The sequence below is a fragment of the Calypte anna genome, chromosome 26 (genome assembly GCF_003957555.1).
Source record: "Calypte anna isolate BGI_N300 chromosome 26, bCalAnn1_v1.p, whole genome shotgun sequence".
In the NCBI taxonomy this organism is placed as follows: Eukaryota; Metazoa; Chordata; class Aves; order Apodiformes; family Trochilidae; genus Calypte; species Calypte anna.
The window spans coordinates 6,223,346-6,238,520 of NC_044271.1; the positions used below are offsets into that span (position 1 = coordinate 6,223,346).

Below are 15,175 nucleotides of genomic sequence, written 5' to 3' on the forward strand. Positions count from 1 at the left end.
CAAGGTTTCTGACTTGTCCTTCAGCTCCCTTCCAAGCCCTAGGGGGGTCTGGGGAGTCTGCAGGGGCTTCCTGTGAGCACCAGAGCAAGCAAAACCTCCAGCAACAAGCAACACCAGCAAGAGGAGAGCAAAGCCACAGCCAGCCTCCAGCACTCCTGATGCTCTTGGGACATGGACCTGTTAATTGCCCTGCCTCAGTTTCCCCTCTGTGAAAGGGAGCTGGGCTGTCCCTTGCTCTCTGCTCAGAGAGAGAGCACGAGGATTAATTAGTGGGTTGGCTGCAACGAGCTTTGGAGCTGCAAACCACAGTATAAATGGCAAAGTATTTATACAAGGGGAGGGAGAGGGTGGGATGCTCACACCTGGCAGGAGCTACAGGCAGGTTAGAGGAGCTGCTGTGTCCTCCTGTCACTGTCCCCAGCTTTGGGTCAGGTCAGGGGAACTGCTGTGCCCTCCTGTCACTGTCCCCAGCTTTGGGTCAGGTCAGAGGAGCTGCTGTGCCCTCCTGCCCCTGTCCCCAGCTTTGGGTCAGGTCAGGGGAGCTGCTGTGCCCTCCTACTCCTGTCCCCAGCTTTGGGTCAGGTCAGGGGAGCTGCTGTGCCCTCCTGCCCCTGTCCCCAGCTTTGGGTCAGGTCAGAGGAGCTGCTTTGCCCTTCTGCCACCATCCCAAGCTTGAGGTCTGCCAAAACCCGGAGCTTTTCTGGGACTTTTACCTCTCAACTTCTCACAGCTGTAGTGAAATGCCACGGTACTGCCTGTGCCTGGGAGCCCTGGGCAGGGGGCTGTGTCACCCAGGTGTGGGAGGAGAGGATGGACTCAGGAAGGGCTCAGTCCCCCTCTTGGAATGATGGTGTCTGATGGCACTTGCTCATCTGCAATTCATGTCCCTTGTGTCCCCAGCAGCCTTTTTGCAATACTGATATTCCCAAGGAGGGGCTGGGGGAGCAAATTAAATGTTTTTTTTTTTTTTTTCTTCAGGGTAGCAGATTTCCCTGGTGCAATAATTTTTTTTTTCCAAACCCAAAGGGGAAGAAATTCTGAGCTTCCCCTCTGTGTCCCAGGGCTGGCCTGTCCTCCACCTGCGCCTGCTGCCACCTTTGCTGTGCCTCAGTTTCCCTCTGCCCACCCAGCCCCTTCCCTTCCCTACCTCGCAGGGGTGTTTATGAATTTCTAAAGCACTTTGAAGCCCTCTCGGGGGAGGCACTGGAGATGTGCATGTGCTGGATGGAGCCCAGGGGGGTTTTTGTCCTTCCCCAAGCCCTCCGGTGACATTCTTGTGGGATTTGGGTGCTCATCACCCAGGGAACTCTTTTTGCTCTTCCTTCCTCAACAGTGTATAACAAACCCCCCCAAAACTGAAATGTATATTTTTGCTAGAAGTACAAAACCTCCCAAGTGTTTTTAATAATATAAATAGTGTCCACAAACTGACTTGACTTTAAATAAAGCTGAACTAAATATTTAAGAACCTTTTAGAGGCTGGATTGGCTTTGTGGGATGTCCCTCAGCACTGAAGGAGAGAGGGAGGGGTGGGGGGAAGCTGCCCTGGGGAAGGTTTCCAGGAGAGGTGATAGGATTTGCTGTGATATCCAGGGATTTGCTGTGATATCCAGGGATTTGCTGTGATTCCCAGGGCTGGGAGCTGCTCTGGTTTTCCTGCCTATGTTTCCCATCAAACCTAAAAGCTGGGGGAGCCGGTAGTGAGGAGGGGGGGTCATCGAGTCATAGAATTTTGAGTCAAAATCCCAGAATTTTGGGTGCAAGCCTCCAAGCTGAGCTCTCCCTGCCCTAAATCCTCACCATGTCCCTAATTGTAGGGGTGAAGCTGGGCAACAAAACGCCCCCGGCTGGTAGCCCCCCACCCCTAGGATGGTCTCAGAGAACCCTCTCAGAGAACCTCTGCTCTCGGACGTGTCTGAACACCCCAAAACTTGCAGGGTGCAGCTGCACACCCACCCCCCGTCCCCCCAACCCCTCCGGCTTCTTCCTCGGGGGGTGGAGGGACCACGTTGCCTCCAACCTTTCCCGGGCGGGGATGGGGTTTGGGGATGGGGTTTGGGGATGGGGCACAGAGACCCCTCTGGGTCAAGGTCCCCCTGGGTGGGGGGAACAGCAGTGTAAGGGTTAAGGGACTGGGACGGTCACCTGGATGGGGAGGGCAGCGCCCACCGGCCCATCCAAGGCTATAAATAGCCCTGGCAAGTAGCCCAACCCTCGTGGCTGCTTGAGGAGAGGATGGAGCCGGGACCGCTGGTGCCATGTGGGGCATTTCGAGTCCATGGGGGCCACCTGAGACCCCTGTGCAGGTAGGGTTTGAGGAGGGGGAGGACGAGGCGGCGACTGGGGAGCAGCCTGGGGGGGAGATGGAGCTGCGAGCCCCTCGCTATGGGACCACGGGGGGGTTCGTGATGCCTTTGAAACCTCCCCTCGCCCCCCAGCCCATCCGGACGGGAAAGACAGAACCTGTTTGTCCGGCTGTCTCCCCATTCCCTCCCATCCCGGAGCACCCCGGCCGGGCACCCCCTCCCTGGCAGCCCCCCTGTGCTCAGCCCTCCGCACCCCCAACTCCTCCGTACCCCGGACAGAGCCCCCGGGGTTGTGCCGGACCTCCCCTCGGGCCAGCCCTAGGGCTTCGTTTGCTTTGCAATTAGCCAGCAGCTAATTACCAGGCTCTTCTGTCCCCGCTGGGCTCTGCCTTGCCATGTGCTGAGCCCGGGCACCAGCTGGGGGGGGCTCCAAAAACATGGATGGCCCCATCCAGGCAACGCTGGTACCCAGGGTGGGGTTTGGGGGATTTCGGGGTGTCCGGGATCTGGCTCCAGCCCTGCGGCTTTTCCCACTGGCAGGAATTTTGCCCGCGGATCCTGTCGCTGGGGCCAGAACTGCTGCTTCTCCCACGACATAAAAACAACCCAGATCTGCAGGTACTTCCAGAGGGGGTTTTGCCCCTACGGAGAGCAATGCAGGTAAAACACCAGAGAGGATTTGGGGGGGTGGGGGGTGGGGTTGGAGGGCAGAACTGATGTCCCGGGGATGGGCTGGGAGCCAAGGAGTGTCACGCTGGGCTGATGGCGCCTTCTGTCTGTCTGTCCCAGCTACCAGCACATCCGAGAGGAGCTGCAGGCAGTGGGGACACACCACAGCCCCGTGTTCCCCAGCTACCGGGGCTCAGAGCCCGGCACTGTGGCCACAGCAGGCTGGGGGGGAGCCCTGCACGGCTCAGCCCAGCCCAGATCAGACCAGCATGGCTCAGCCCAGTACAGCTCAGCCCAGCCCAGATCAGCCCAGCACGGCTCAGCCCAGCCCAGATCAGCCCAGCATGGCTCAGCCCAGTACAGCTCAGCCCAGCCCAGATCAGCCCAGCACGGCTCAGCCCAGCCCAGCTCAGCCCAGCCCAGCTCAGCCCAGCACGGCTCAGCCCGGTACAGCTCAGCCCAGTACAGCTCAGCCCAGCTCAGATCAGCCCAGTACAGCTCAGCCCAGCACGGCTCAGCCCAGTACAGCTCAGCCCAGCAGCTCCCCAGTGTGAAGCACACGACCTTCAGTTTCCCAAGTGTGGAGGTTGAGGAGGAAGAAGAAGAAAAGGAGAACGTGCCAGCAGCACCCAAAAAAGTCCCCTGTGGGACCATCAGCAGAGAAATTGTCCCCGCAGGAGCTCGGGGTACTTCAGGTAGGTCTGAGGCTGCCCTGGGGGGGTTTGAGGATAGCGGGGTGGGCATGGATCCTGTGGCTCCGTGCCTTGGTTTTACTGGGAGAAAATCAAAGGGTTCAGAAAAAGTGCATTTTTTGAGAAGGCTGCCCTTGCTTGAGTGAGAACCGAGCTGATAAGACACTTTGTTTTAGTGCAGGGCCAGCCCTGGTATGCTGGTTCCCATGGTGATCAAGGTCTTGAGCAGTTTGGAGTTAGCCCGGTGCCAAGAGGAGCTGAAGGCAGAGCAGCTCAGCCATGGGGGTGACAGCAGTGATCCCCATCCCTCAATAAACGGGAAGGTTTGCTGGGAATGTCTCTTTGCTCAGTGGGTTGCCATCCCGTGAGGATCTTAGAATCATGGAATTGGCTGGGTTGGAAGCAGTCAGGAGATGCTGTGGGCTCTGGCTTTGCCCCTGGGGGCTCCTTCCAGTGAGGTCCCTCTGGAGAGGCAGCAGCTTAATGGGACAGCATCTTCCTGGGCTCCTCCTGAAGCTGAGCTGAGCTTGCAGCTCAGGAACTGTGTTCATCTGGATTATCCACTTCAGGGAGGAAAGCTGCTCAGCCCAACACTGGCTGCTGCAGCAGCAAATGTGATTGCTGAGATCTGTGCAAGGGCTCCTAGCCTGCAAGCACCAGGAAAAGCAACACCCCAGCCCTCCAGGAAATTCAGCTGAGAGTGGCCCTGATCTCTCCAGGGACCTGGCAGCCAGCAGGCTACCTAAGGAAGAACATGGTTCTCTTATTCTGATGAAAAGGCTGGGAAAAAATAAACCAAACCCAACAAGAAGACAAGAAAGAGGGGTTTTGAAGAGAGGCTTTGCTGCTTTTGGTTTAATTCTATATTCCAGGTTGAGCAGAGGAGATTTCTGAGCCATCCCCCTGAGCAGTTCATAGAATCATGGAATTGGTTGGGTTGGAAGGGAGCTCAGAGCTCATCAAGTCCAACCCTTGATCCACTCCCCCCGTGGTTCCCAGCCCATGGCACTCAGTGCCACATCCAGGCTCTTTGGAAAGATCTCCAGACACGGAGAATCCACTACTTCCCTGGGCAGCCCATTCCAATGCCTGATCACCCTCTCCAGAAAGAAATTCTTTCCAATCTCCAACCTAAACCTCCCCTGGCACAACTTGAGACCCTGCCCTCTTGTCTTGCTGAGAGTTGCCTGGGAAAAGAGCCCAGACCCCCCCTGGCTCCAACCTCCTTTCAGGGAGTTGCAGAGAGTGATGAGGTCTCCCCTGAGCCTCCTCTTCTCCAGCCTCATCTTGCCCATCCCTCTGCTCCCCCAAGGCCTCTCAGGAGTTGGTGGTGTCCATCGTGCTCTGGTTGAGTTTTCCCAAGTGGTTGATCAGTCAAACTCTTACACACTTTACCTGGGAATCACCGTAAGGGTTTAAACCTGGTTGGGTTTCAACCCTAGGATTTTCCCTTTCCCTGCTCCCCCTTCCCAGGTGGGTTCCTTGCCCAAACCCAGCCCGTTTGTTGTCATTGGAGCCTCGAAGGGATGAACCATCCAGGGAGCCGTTTGGGTTGGAAAAGACCTTTTCGGATCATCCAACCCAACCCCTAACACCGCACACCTCTTGCTCCATTTTTTGTTGTTGTTTGTTAAGTTTTTGTTTTGTTTTGTTTTTTTGTTTTGTTTTTTTTTGTTTTGTTTTGGGATTTTTGTTGTTTTTTGGGTTTTGTTTGGTTTTTGTTTGTTGGGGTTTTTTGGTGGTTTTTTGTGGGTTTTTTTGGTGGTTTTGTTGTTTTTGTTGTTGTTGTTGATGTTGATGTTGTTGATGTTGTTACCGCGCGCTCCTCCCCTTTTCCCGCGCGAACTGCCGCGCCACGCCCCTTTCCTTGGCGCCACGCCACACCACGCCCCTTCCGTGGGCGCCACGCCCTGCTTATGACGTCATCGGTGACGCAGGCGCTCTCGCGCGACCGGCAGCCGGAGGTCTGGTTGGACCCGGGGGTTCAGTTCCGTTCGGTTCGGTTCAGTTCCGTTCGGTTCGGTTCGGGGCTCTCCTTTTCCACGCCAGTCCAATTCCTCGTGGGGATGGATCGTGGTCACGCTTGGGTCACGAGCCGTGTCGCGATGCTGTCGCGGGAGGACCTGCGGCTGGTGGCGGCTGTTGTGGCTTTATTCCTGGGTTTTGCGGGGGGCATGAACTGCGTCCGGCTGCTGCTCGCCCTGGCTTTGGCTTCCCTGGCGTGTCCCAGGGTTGAGCTGCGGGAGATGGGCACGGTGTGCATCATGGAGCTGGTGGCTGTTGTCAGCAATTCCTTGGCGTTCGCCTTGCTTTACCATTACTACGTGTGGGGAGCAGGCGGGGAGGGCTGGGAAGGAGCCCCGGGACCATCCCCCGCCTACTTCAGGCGGCATCTCAAGGACTTTTTTTATAATTGCACCTTCAGCGGGGGTGCGGAGAGAACATCTCCGTGGGTCTGTCCTTTTCCTTGGAACTTCGATGAAGAAGCTGTGGAGCAGTTGCCCTACCCCTGGGATTCTGCAGTGCATCTGCTCAGATTGTCGTTTGCTTTCAGTTGGTTTGTCTTGTGTGCAGTTGTGTACAATCACTCACGGGACAACCCTGAAGGTGGTGCAGCCCCTACAGAGGGTCCTGCACCCACTCCTGGCCTCACCGTGGCCACTGCCAGCAGTGCCACCACCACAGGCACCCTGGGTGCCCCGGTGACTGCACAGGCTTCTGCCAGGACTCAAGTCCTGGAGACATCCAGTGTGAGTACCCAGACTCCAGCAGAAGGCATTGCTCAGGAGATGGATGATGAGATCGACCTAGAGGCTGCAGCAGAACCAGTGTCACCCAGCCCAGTGTGGAAGAGGAGATGGACAAACAGAGCAGGTCACCAGTGTCCATCAGGGCCGTGGCAGGAGGAAGAACCACAGGAGATGGCCACTCAGCATTTATCCCCCAGTGAGCTGCGAGATCTTCGTGAGGATTTCGGCCGTCAGGAAGGTGAGCAGCACCTTAGGTGGCTGCTCCGATGCTGGGATAATGGAGCCAACAGCTTGGACCTGAACGGGAGACAACCCAGGGGGTTGGGATTGCTGGCTAAAGATGAGGGGGTTGATAGGTATCTTTGGAAAGACCCCAGGCCCCTCACTCTCTGGAAACGACTCCTGTTAGCCATGAGGAAGAGGTATTCCTCTAGGGACTATGTTGTGTACCAGCTGGAGAAGTGGACAACCATCAAGGGAGGCATCAGGAATCTGAGACAAACAGCTGTGAGGGAGCTAATTTTTTCTGACCTGGATGACCCCCAGACACCACTGGATCCAGATGCCCTGAAAGTCACCAGGCTGATGTGGCACAACTGGTTACTGAGTGGGCCACCCCTGCATGCCAGCAGAGTAGCAATATTTTACTTGGAAGGGGAGGAGGCACCAACAGTGGATTTCATGAAAAACATGTTGCAGCAGTATGCTGACAGTCTCTCTTCCACCCCACGGAACAGTCACTCACCTGTGGAACAAGAGTCTCACCAGTCTGCAGAACTCCTCGGTAAGATGCTAAAGCTTAGAGCAGCAAAAGCCAGAGCAGCTGCCCCAGGCTGGCCGACAGAAATATTCCTTGTAAGCATCACATTCAGTGTTTAAATTGGGAAGTTTGCTGGGGAGGAGTTTCTTTCCTCAGTGGTCACCATCCCTGGAGGGTCTCGCCCATCCTTGTGCTCCTGAAGCCTGCTTGTGTCTGTGGTCACCATCACACTTGCTGGAGCTGTGGTGCTCACAGTGTTTGACATCTGATGTTCAGTGCTGGGAGCTCGCTGCTCACAGCCACTGCATGGCCTGAGTATAACTCTGTGTGGTTTTTATTACTGGTGATATTAAGGGAGTTGAATTTTTTACTGACTCTGTTTCCATTTCAACCCACAGGTCTCCTCTCCTTGTCCCAGTTTCCCCTTCTTGGGTGGGGAGGGGTCACTGGGTGGTAGAACAATTGACTAAATGCAGACAATGTGTCTGCCCTTGACTCATATCATCTTCCAGCTCTGGGCAGGGCCCAGCCAGGGCTGTGGGAAGTTCTAGAAACTTTTCTAGGGTGGGAACCCTAACTCCTGCCTCTTTGGTAATGGGGTGGGGATGTGCTTTTCCTCTCTCAAGATCTCTCCTGCCTGCAGGCTTCCAACCACGAAGGCTGGGCCAGGATCCAAATTCCACCGACACCAGTGGCAGTGCTGGATGGATGGTGGAGCCAGCGCTGTGGGCTGACCCTGCAGAGGTGAGGTTTGGGGTTTTCCTGCAGCCCAGCAGTGCCCATCACCCCACATCACCCCCTGAGTGGGGGCAGCGATGGAGCTGGGGGGGTTGCAACGCCCTTGCTGCTCTCCTTGCTTGCAGGTCCCCGAGGAGCCGGGTGCTTCTGCAGCCTCGGTCCCCACTGAGGTGCTGAGGGCCCGGAGCAGGGTGGTGGTGTGTGGCATCTGCATGGAAAGGGTGTATGAGAAGCAGCTCCCCGAGGAGAGGCTCTTTGGGATCCTCCCCAACTGCAGCCACGCGTACTGCGTGAGCTGCATCCGCAAGTGGAGGCAGAGCCGGGAGTTTGAGAACGAAGTCATCAAGTGAGTGGGGATGGGGACATGGCAGGGTGGTCACCATCACCCCTTCTGCACCCTGAAATCCTTCCTTGGGTCTGGGCAACCTGGTTTTGGGATTGGAGTGACTTGTCTTTGGCACTTGGGAGCAGTGATGGGGGCTTTGGGGCACTTGGGAGCTTGGTGGACTGTGGGGACGCTGGATGAGGCTGTGGTGGGACCACTCACCACAGCTTCCTTGGGTCTGGGCAATCTGGTTTTGGGATTGGAGTGACTTGCCTTTGGCACTTGGGAGCAGTGGTGGGGTTGCGGGGTGAGGCTGGGATGGGGATGCTGGATGAGGCTGTGGTGGGGATGCTGGATGAGGCTGTGGTGGGACCACTCATCATGGCTTCCTTTTTGGGAGACCCACCTGCACCCATTGCCTTCCCCCAGGGCCTGCCCGGAGTGCCGGGTCACCTCCAGTTACTACATCCCCCACAAATACTGGGTGTCGGATGCGGATGAGAAGGAGAAGCTCATCAGATCCTTCAGGGCACGGACAGGGTAAGCGCGCGGCACCGTGGGCTGCGAGCTCTGAGTTCCGTGCTGCTCCCGGAGCTGAAATCCCACCCGTGCTTTGAATCCCACAGGAAAATCAGGTGCAAGTTCTTTGTCCGGAGCCGTGGCTACTGCCCCTTCAAGTCAGACTGCATCTACCTGCACGAGCTGCCCGCTGGACGGCTGCCGCGGCGCCGACGGCGTCAGCCCCTGAGGTTTCCCTTTGTAAGTGTGGTGGGGTGTCCTGTGTTCCTTCCCCCACCCCGGGATTGGAGTTTGGGGCGTGGGTTCCCTCCCCCACCCTGGGATTGGAGTGTGGGGTGTGGGGTTGGGGGCTCACCCAGACTCCTGTGCTTCAGGAATTCAGCCGTTCTCCCTTGGAGAGTTCCGACGATGAGGATCTCTACATGGTCGAAGGGGCTTTGGCCTCGATGGGCTTAGGCTTTGTGGACAGGAATTATGACCACGAGATGCTCTTCACGGACTTCATTGACTCGGACTGAGGGCCCACCAACCCCCCGGGATGCCCTGCAGGGCCCCCAGCTGATGTCAGCAGCAGGGAATAGTCTGGGAGGGAGAAGCATCATCTGCTACTGACATGTTTTGCTGCCCTGCACAGCTTTGGAGCAGCTCCAGGTGTTTGCAGGGGTGAGATGGGGCAAGAACCTGGCTGGTGTTTATCAGCCACCCCCAGGGGGATGGCTGAACCCACAGCAGGTCCCACACACGTCCCCCCCCCCCTACCCCAGGATGCTGGGGGTGGTGGTGGCAGAGCTGCAGGGGTCTCAGGGCAGTGGGGCACAGCCCCCCCCTTCCATCCTCACCTCCTTTGGGGTGCAGAGTTCTGCATCCATGGGAGACCTCACGGGGGGGGTGGGTGCTGGGGGACAGGGGTGGCTTTTAAGGCACGAGGGGGCTGGGATGGGTGCTGGGGTGGGGGGATGTAGGGGATTCAGAGCTGGGCACTGTTCTTAAACTGATTTTAGCCAAAATTGGAAATCACGAAATAAAATGGGCTGTGGAACAGCGCTGCCTGGGGGCTCTCCTTGGAGGAAAGGGGGGGTGGAAGGGGGATACATCCCCCCCCTGGGTGTTGGTAGCCTTTGGCTTTAAGGGTTTGTTTGCGTGGTGCCTGCGTTGGGTGGGCGGGGTTAATTTGCATACTTGGCGCGCTTTTCCGGCGGGGCGGGGCTAGCAGCTCCGCGCCTTTCCGCCCCGGAGTGGGGGTCCCGGGGGCCAGCGTGAAGCCCTTTGGAGGGGACATATCGGGTCCCCTGCCTTCCGACTGTCGCCTCTGAGTGTCTGCCCAGCGGGGGACGGTAGGAACCGGGTACCGGGTACCGCGATAACCGGGAGGGCACGGCCAGCCCCGGGCTGGGGGGCTTTGGGCTTGGGGTGTATGATTTAGGGACTGTCCCCGGAGAAGAGGGGATTAAACCACGGCCAGCAGCACTCAGGGGTTTCCCTTCTCCCCTCCTTGGGGAGGGCAGCAGGGGGAGCGTTGAGCTGGCCCTGGGGGGGGGGGATGTGGGTTTATAGGGCTTAGAGAAACTCCTGCTCCTCTGGCTCCTCAGGGCTGGTTCTGCACCATCAGGATAACCATGGCACCCCCCTGCCAGCACCCAAAATCCCAGTGAAGGAGGACCCCGGCGTTCACACCAAAGCCCATCCTCCCCGCATCCCTCGGTGTCACCCCCATCGGTGTCACCCCCATCTCCTTGATTTCCCTGCAGGTGGCTGTGAAGCCCCCCCAGCAGCAATGGATCCCCCCTGCCTGCCCTGGCTGCAGAGTTTGGCCAAGCCCTGTCGCCTCCTGCTCCACATCCTCTCCTCGGGCCCCGCTGGGACTCTGGCTGCCCTCCGAATGCTGCAGCGGGGCCAGGTCCCTGGGGCACCAGGGCAGGAATTTCCCTGGCAGACCTTCACCACGGTCCTGTGTGCCCAGGAGCCCACGCTGGAGGGGCCAGAGGGGGCCCTGGCTGTGTGAGTTAGCCACGTTTCCAAAAACTGGGTGTTTTGTGGGAGGTTTGGGACATGGGGTGCCCGTGTTGGCACCGCAGATCGCCTTCCCCTCAGCCTCCAGTGCAGTAATCCCTGCATGAAGTCAGGATTGCAGCAGCAGGGAGGTGGTGGCCTTCAGATTGTGTCTGCACGAGCACTGAAGGTGTTTGCTGCCTCCTCTTAGTCCTGGTAGACCCTTCTCCACAGAGCAGGTTGGCAATAAGGACCTGGGGCTTTGCTCTGATGTGTTGCCTCTCGTTTTTCTCCCCCGTTTCCAGCAAACCACGGCTTCTGCTGCTCCCCATCGTGTGCCAGAGGAACCTCTTCTCTTTGCTGCACATTGTACAAGCCATGGTGCCAGGGGGCTGTCTTGGCCAGCTGCTCCAAGCTGTGGAGCTCCAGGATCCCCAGGTGGATCCCTGGGTGCAGACCCTGGGAGCTCTGCTCCGGCAGGGACTGCGGGGAAAGGAGCATCCCCCACCTCCTGCTCCTCTGTCTGCTGGGTGCCAGCAGCAGCTTAGGAGCCTGTGCCAGAAAGTTGCCCAGCACAAACCAGAGGGGCGAAGAAAACTGAACTGGTGCTTCAGGCAGCAAGATGAGGCTGCTGGGGATGTGGCTGACTCTGAGCTTCGAGGTGGGAAGCGCAAGAAAGTGTCAGAGGAGAGCTTGGAGCTGGATGAGGAAAGAGAGGGGAAAAGGTTGCTGCTGGAGAAGGAAGAGGACGAGGAGGAAGAGGAGGCATGTGGTCCCCCAGGAACCCAGGAGGCTGGAGATGGAGCAAGGGTAGAAGAGGAGGTGCCTGGTGTGACTTCGGGGGACAGACCTGCTCAGAGCCCAGCTGGAGCTGCTCTGGGAAGCTCCCAGCAGGATGAGTCTGGGGAGCCCAGGAAGGTTTCCCAGGCAGAGCTGGCAGCAGAGATCGAGTCCTTTCTCCAGGTACTGGCCAGGGGTTGTTTTTCCTTTCCATCCAGTGAGCCTTCACAGCCTGATTTCTGTTCCTTCACCTCATTTTCTGTAGGTGCATGGACCAAGGCTGAAACTGCTGCTGCAGAAGGAGACCAATGTAAGTGCTTTCTTCTTTCTCTCTTGGAACTGGTTGTCTGAACAGGCTGGGATCCCTTTGGAAGGGATGGGAGAGGATGTGGATTTCTTGGGGACAATTAGGGGAATGAAAAGACAGCCCTGCTGCCACCTTCTCTGGGCTCTAGTCCTAATACCTCTGCCTGGCAGGGATCTCCTGCATGGTGGCTTTTGGGGTCAGTGCTGGGGGAAGCAGGGGGTGGTAGGAAGAAGCTTTTGAGAGCTGCTTTACTCAAGGACCACATTTCCCTGCAGTGCTCAGAGATGAGCATCCCTCCAGAGCTGCACATTCTGAACAACTGTTCTCCCAGCCAGGTGAGTCTCCATGTCCTTGCCGTGCCACCGTGGGCCTGCTGCTGCCCGTAACGTCCCTGTCCCCCTCTGCTGTCCCCAGCTCCAGGGGCTGTGCTCCTTCCTTAAGCTCTCCACCTGCCCTGAGCATCTCCTGCTGCGTTTCTGTGCCTGGCTGCTGGCTCTCACCCCCAACCTCAGCTACAGCAGTGCAGCCATCCTGGCAGAGCAGCTTTTTCTCAGACGAGTAAGTTGGAAGGATGGGAGGGGGCAGAAGTTTCCTGCACTCAGTTTCCCTTGTCACCATCCCCATCTCCTGCCTTTCCTTGTCCTTAGGTTCTGGCCCTTACCCAGCCACCCTCCAGACACCTGATGGCTGCCCTGGTTTCCTTTTGCTCCAAGTATTCCCAGCCCTTCTGTCGAGTCCTGGTAGCTGCAGTGCTGCAGGAGCAGGGGGAAGGTGTGATGGGCTTGCAGGAGCTGGAGAAGGGGCCATGGGCTGCATCCAGCAGGAAGGGAAGCCCCAGCTGCACAGTGCTGTCTGCTGGGTCATGTCTTACCACCCAAAACTTGTGTTAGGAACCAGGGGATGCTGGTGGTACTGGTTTTATCTGGGCAGGTGGATGTTTGGGAGTCAGGATGGAAGGTGGGGTTTACAGGTGCCCAAGAGGCAGGGGAGGTCAGCTTGGTTTCCAAGGTCAGCTTGGTTTCCAGCTTGGTTTCTCCCAAAGGAGAGCTGCAATCTTGAGGATCCCTGACAGCTCCTAATGGTGGGGCCAAAACTGCCCCAGGGAGGCTCTGGGGGCACAAGAAGAGGATCCTGCATGAATCCTTGCCAAGCAGCATCCCCTGCTCCTAGAGACTGGTGCTGGTTGGACCATTGCTGCAGGGGGGCAAAGGAAGCTTGGGTTGTCCTGAGCAGTAGAAGGGGTCACTGTGTGGTTTCTGGGTGTCCTGCCTGGGATGTCCCCCTGTGTGGAGCAGTGCCAGGAAGGGTCAGACATGTCTCTGTGGATTTGGCAGCCTCTGAAAGCTCTTCCTCCTTCTGCTTTGCTCTAGCAGGAGCTGAGCAGACCAAGCTGGTGTGTGAGCTTGTGGAGGAGTGCCTGGAGCCAGAGAGTGTGAACCTGGTGTTGAGGTAAGGGATGACAGAGGTGGTGACAGCTCTGCTTCTGCCCTCACTCCTGTCCTGGTGGGTCCTGCAGGCTCAGGAGCACCAGCAAGGCCGGATCAGCATCCTCTCTCCACCATCCATTGCAGCCAGGTCCTGGAGGTGCCTTTGTCAGAGAATCTCCTGCTGGTGGTGCAGGCTGTGCTGGGGAGGCAGGTGAGGGGCTCCCCCTTGTCCCCCCTGGGTGTCCTTGCCAGCTCCAGCTGGGCCACAGACCAATTCTCCTCTTGCTGCTGGTTCTCTTCCAGGAGGTGCTGCCCCCTGACCTCTTTGATCTCCTGGTCCTCACTTTATCCCAGCAGACCCCAACCCTCACCACATCACCAAGTTATGCCAAGCTGGTGGTGGCCTTGCTCACCAGGTACCAGAGCCAGGTGAGTCAGAACCAAGTTTGGGTCGAGCTGGTGAGCTGGTAACCAGGGCTGCAGCTGCCTCTGAGCCAGGGGTCCAGGGTGGGCTCCTGACAGTGCAGCTCTTGGAGCACTTGGCTCTTCTCCATCTCAGGTCACCCCAGCACAGAGGAGGAGTTTGGCTGCTGCTCTGGGTGGCAGCAATGCAGCTCTGAAGAAATCACTGCAAGCTGTGCTGCAGGGAGCCAGGTGAGGTGGGTGCTGCACCCTCTGGGGCCTCTTCCCTGGGGACAGCAGCCTTGGTGGTGCTCCTGGTCTGCTCTGAGTGCTGGAAAACCACCAAATGTCCCCAGAAGTCGTGCTGGAGTTGCAGCTGGTGGCAGATTCCTCTTTTCTTGATTCTCTTTTTCTTCATCCTAGGTGAGCACCAAGGGGATGCAAGGTGATGGCTTCCTTGGGTGGGAGATCTGGGTTAGATCTGATGGGAGCTGCAGCCCAGGCCCTCTGTGGGGTTCACCACCAGCTTGATGGAGACCCAGCAAGTGTGGGCTGTGGGTAGGTGGAGCACCCAGGCCTTGCAGAGCTGCCTTGTGCTGGTTTTAAGTTGTTGCTGGTTTTGTCACTGGGTGATGTCACCTCAGCCCCAGGCATGGCCCAAGGCTGGAAGGTGAGGGCTGTGTCACATTTCTGGTTTGTCCCCAAGGTGCTGATGGCACTTTCCATTGCAAGGCTTTAGGGATACACTAATAAAAAAGTGTTTCTGCAGTGTGACTGTTCCTAAATTTCTGTCCTGTGTCCTTAAAAACACTCACTGGAAACCTCACTTGAGTGCCAAGGGGACTGGAAAGGATGGGATAGAGTGGATGGACTCTGAGGACACAGCACCAGAGCTTTGCTGAAGGTTTTTGAAGCATTGCATACTTAAGGAAGTATTTAAAAATTCATAACCATCTGTATCTCCAAAGGGAGAAGAGGGATTAAGGCCACGTAGCTCTGGTATGTTACAGCTTGGACTCCTTAATGTTCAAATCCAGGCAGAGGAATGAAACTGAATTAATCAAGTGATGCTCTGGACACTGAGAACAGAGATTTCTTTACAGTAAGAATCTCTTAAGCTATTTTAGGTGTCAGTGGGGCTGACACACAGATGGGGCTTCAAAGCTGGAGGAAAGAGACCTCCAGGGAGCCAAATTGGTGCTGTATTTGCATAGCAGTGAGCTCGTGGCTGAAGCTATTGTAGGGCTGCCCAAAATCTGACATAAATAGAAATTGTGCCCTGATCATCAAGGTCTGAGCCTGCTCTTCAGGCTTTATTAGGTAGCAGGCTGCAGTCTTCACAGTTTTCCTGCAAAGCTTCTACCAAGTGACCTCCATGTCCTTGTCCCCAGTGCTCTGGCTGTCGGTCACATGAAGATGACTGAGGACAACTCCATCTCCAGACTTCAGCTTCCTTTCTGGGGAAGAACCTGGGAGAACTTGGGTGCTGTGTCTCTGTAGAGCACTGTGGG

At 57.2% G+C, this 15,175-nt stretch overlaps 2 protein-coding genes across 5 annotated transcripts; both read left to right on the forward strand.

The window, feature by feature from the left end:
• Positions 1-5,583: 5,583 nt before the first annotated feature.
• Positions 5,584-9,801, forward strand: LOC103533670. Its single transcript, XM_030465331.1, has 6 exons — positions 5,584-7,201; positions 7,821-7,921; positions 8,041-8,261; positions 8,670-8,780; positions 8,867-8,999; positions 9,134-9,801. The coding sequence occupies exons 1-6, from the start codon at positions 5,584-5,586 to the stop codon at positions 9,275-9,277; spliced, it is 2,328 nt and encodes a 775-aa protein (XP_030321191.1). The 3' UTR covers positions 9,278-9,801.
• A 175-nt stretch (positions 9,802-9,976) lies between these two features.
• Positions 9,977-14,438, forward strand: FANCE (FA complementation group E). 4 transcript variants are annotated; one of them, XM_030465503.1, is made up of 12 exons: positions 9,977-10,093; positions 10,508-10,757; positions 11,054-11,711; positions 11,794-11,838; positions 12,111-12,170; positions 12,250-12,393; positions 12,483-12,606; positions 13,206-13,284; positions 13,407-13,473; positions 13,566-13,691; positions 13,822-13,921; positions 14,088-14,438. In XM_030465503.1, the coding sequence occupies exons 2-11, from the start codon at positions 10,534-10,536 to the stop codon at positions 13,918-13,920; spliced, it is 1,626 nt and encodes a 541-aa protein (XP_030321363.1). In that variant the 5' UTR covers positions 9,977-10,093; positions 10,508-10,533; the 3' UTR covers position 13,921; positions 14,088-14,438. The 4 variants fall into 4 exon arrangements, with proteins under 4 accessions (XP_030321363.1, XP_030321364.1, XP_030321365.1 ...); XM_030465504.1 differs by having other exon boundaries at positions 13,822-13,916; XM_030465505.1 differs by having other exon boundaries at positions 13,209-13,284.
• The last annotated feature ends 737 nt before the right edge of the window (positions 14,439-15,175 follow it).

Excerpts from the sequence above, each read along its gene's own strand:
- LOC103533670 (XM_030465331.1), top strand. The coding sequence starts at position 5,584 with ATGACGTCATCGGTGACGCAGGCGCTCTCGCGCGACCGGCAGCCGGAG. Across the intron at positions 7,922-8,040 it reads TGTGGGCTGACCCTGCAGAG|GTCCCCGAGGAGCCGGGTGC; the intron begins GTGAGGTTTGGG and ends CCTTGCTTGCAG. Across the intron at positions 9,000-9,133 it reads AGCCCCTGAGGTTTCCCTTT|GAATTCAGCCGTTCTCCCTT; the intron begins GTAAGTGTGGTG and ends CCTGTGCTTCAG.
- FANCE (XM_030465503.1), top strand. The coding sequence starts at position 10,534 with ATGGATCCCCCCTGCCTGCCCTGGCTGCAGAGTTTGGCCAAGCCCTGT. Across the intron at positions 12,607-13,205 it reads GCTGCAGGAGCAGGGGGAAG|CAGGAGCTGAGCAGACCAAG; the intron begins GTGTGATGGGCT and ends GCTTTGCTCTAG. Across the intron at positions 13,692-13,821 it reads TCACCAGGTACCAGAGCCAG|GTCACCCCAGCACAGAGGAG; the intron begins GTGAGTCAGAAC and ends TCTCCATCTCAG.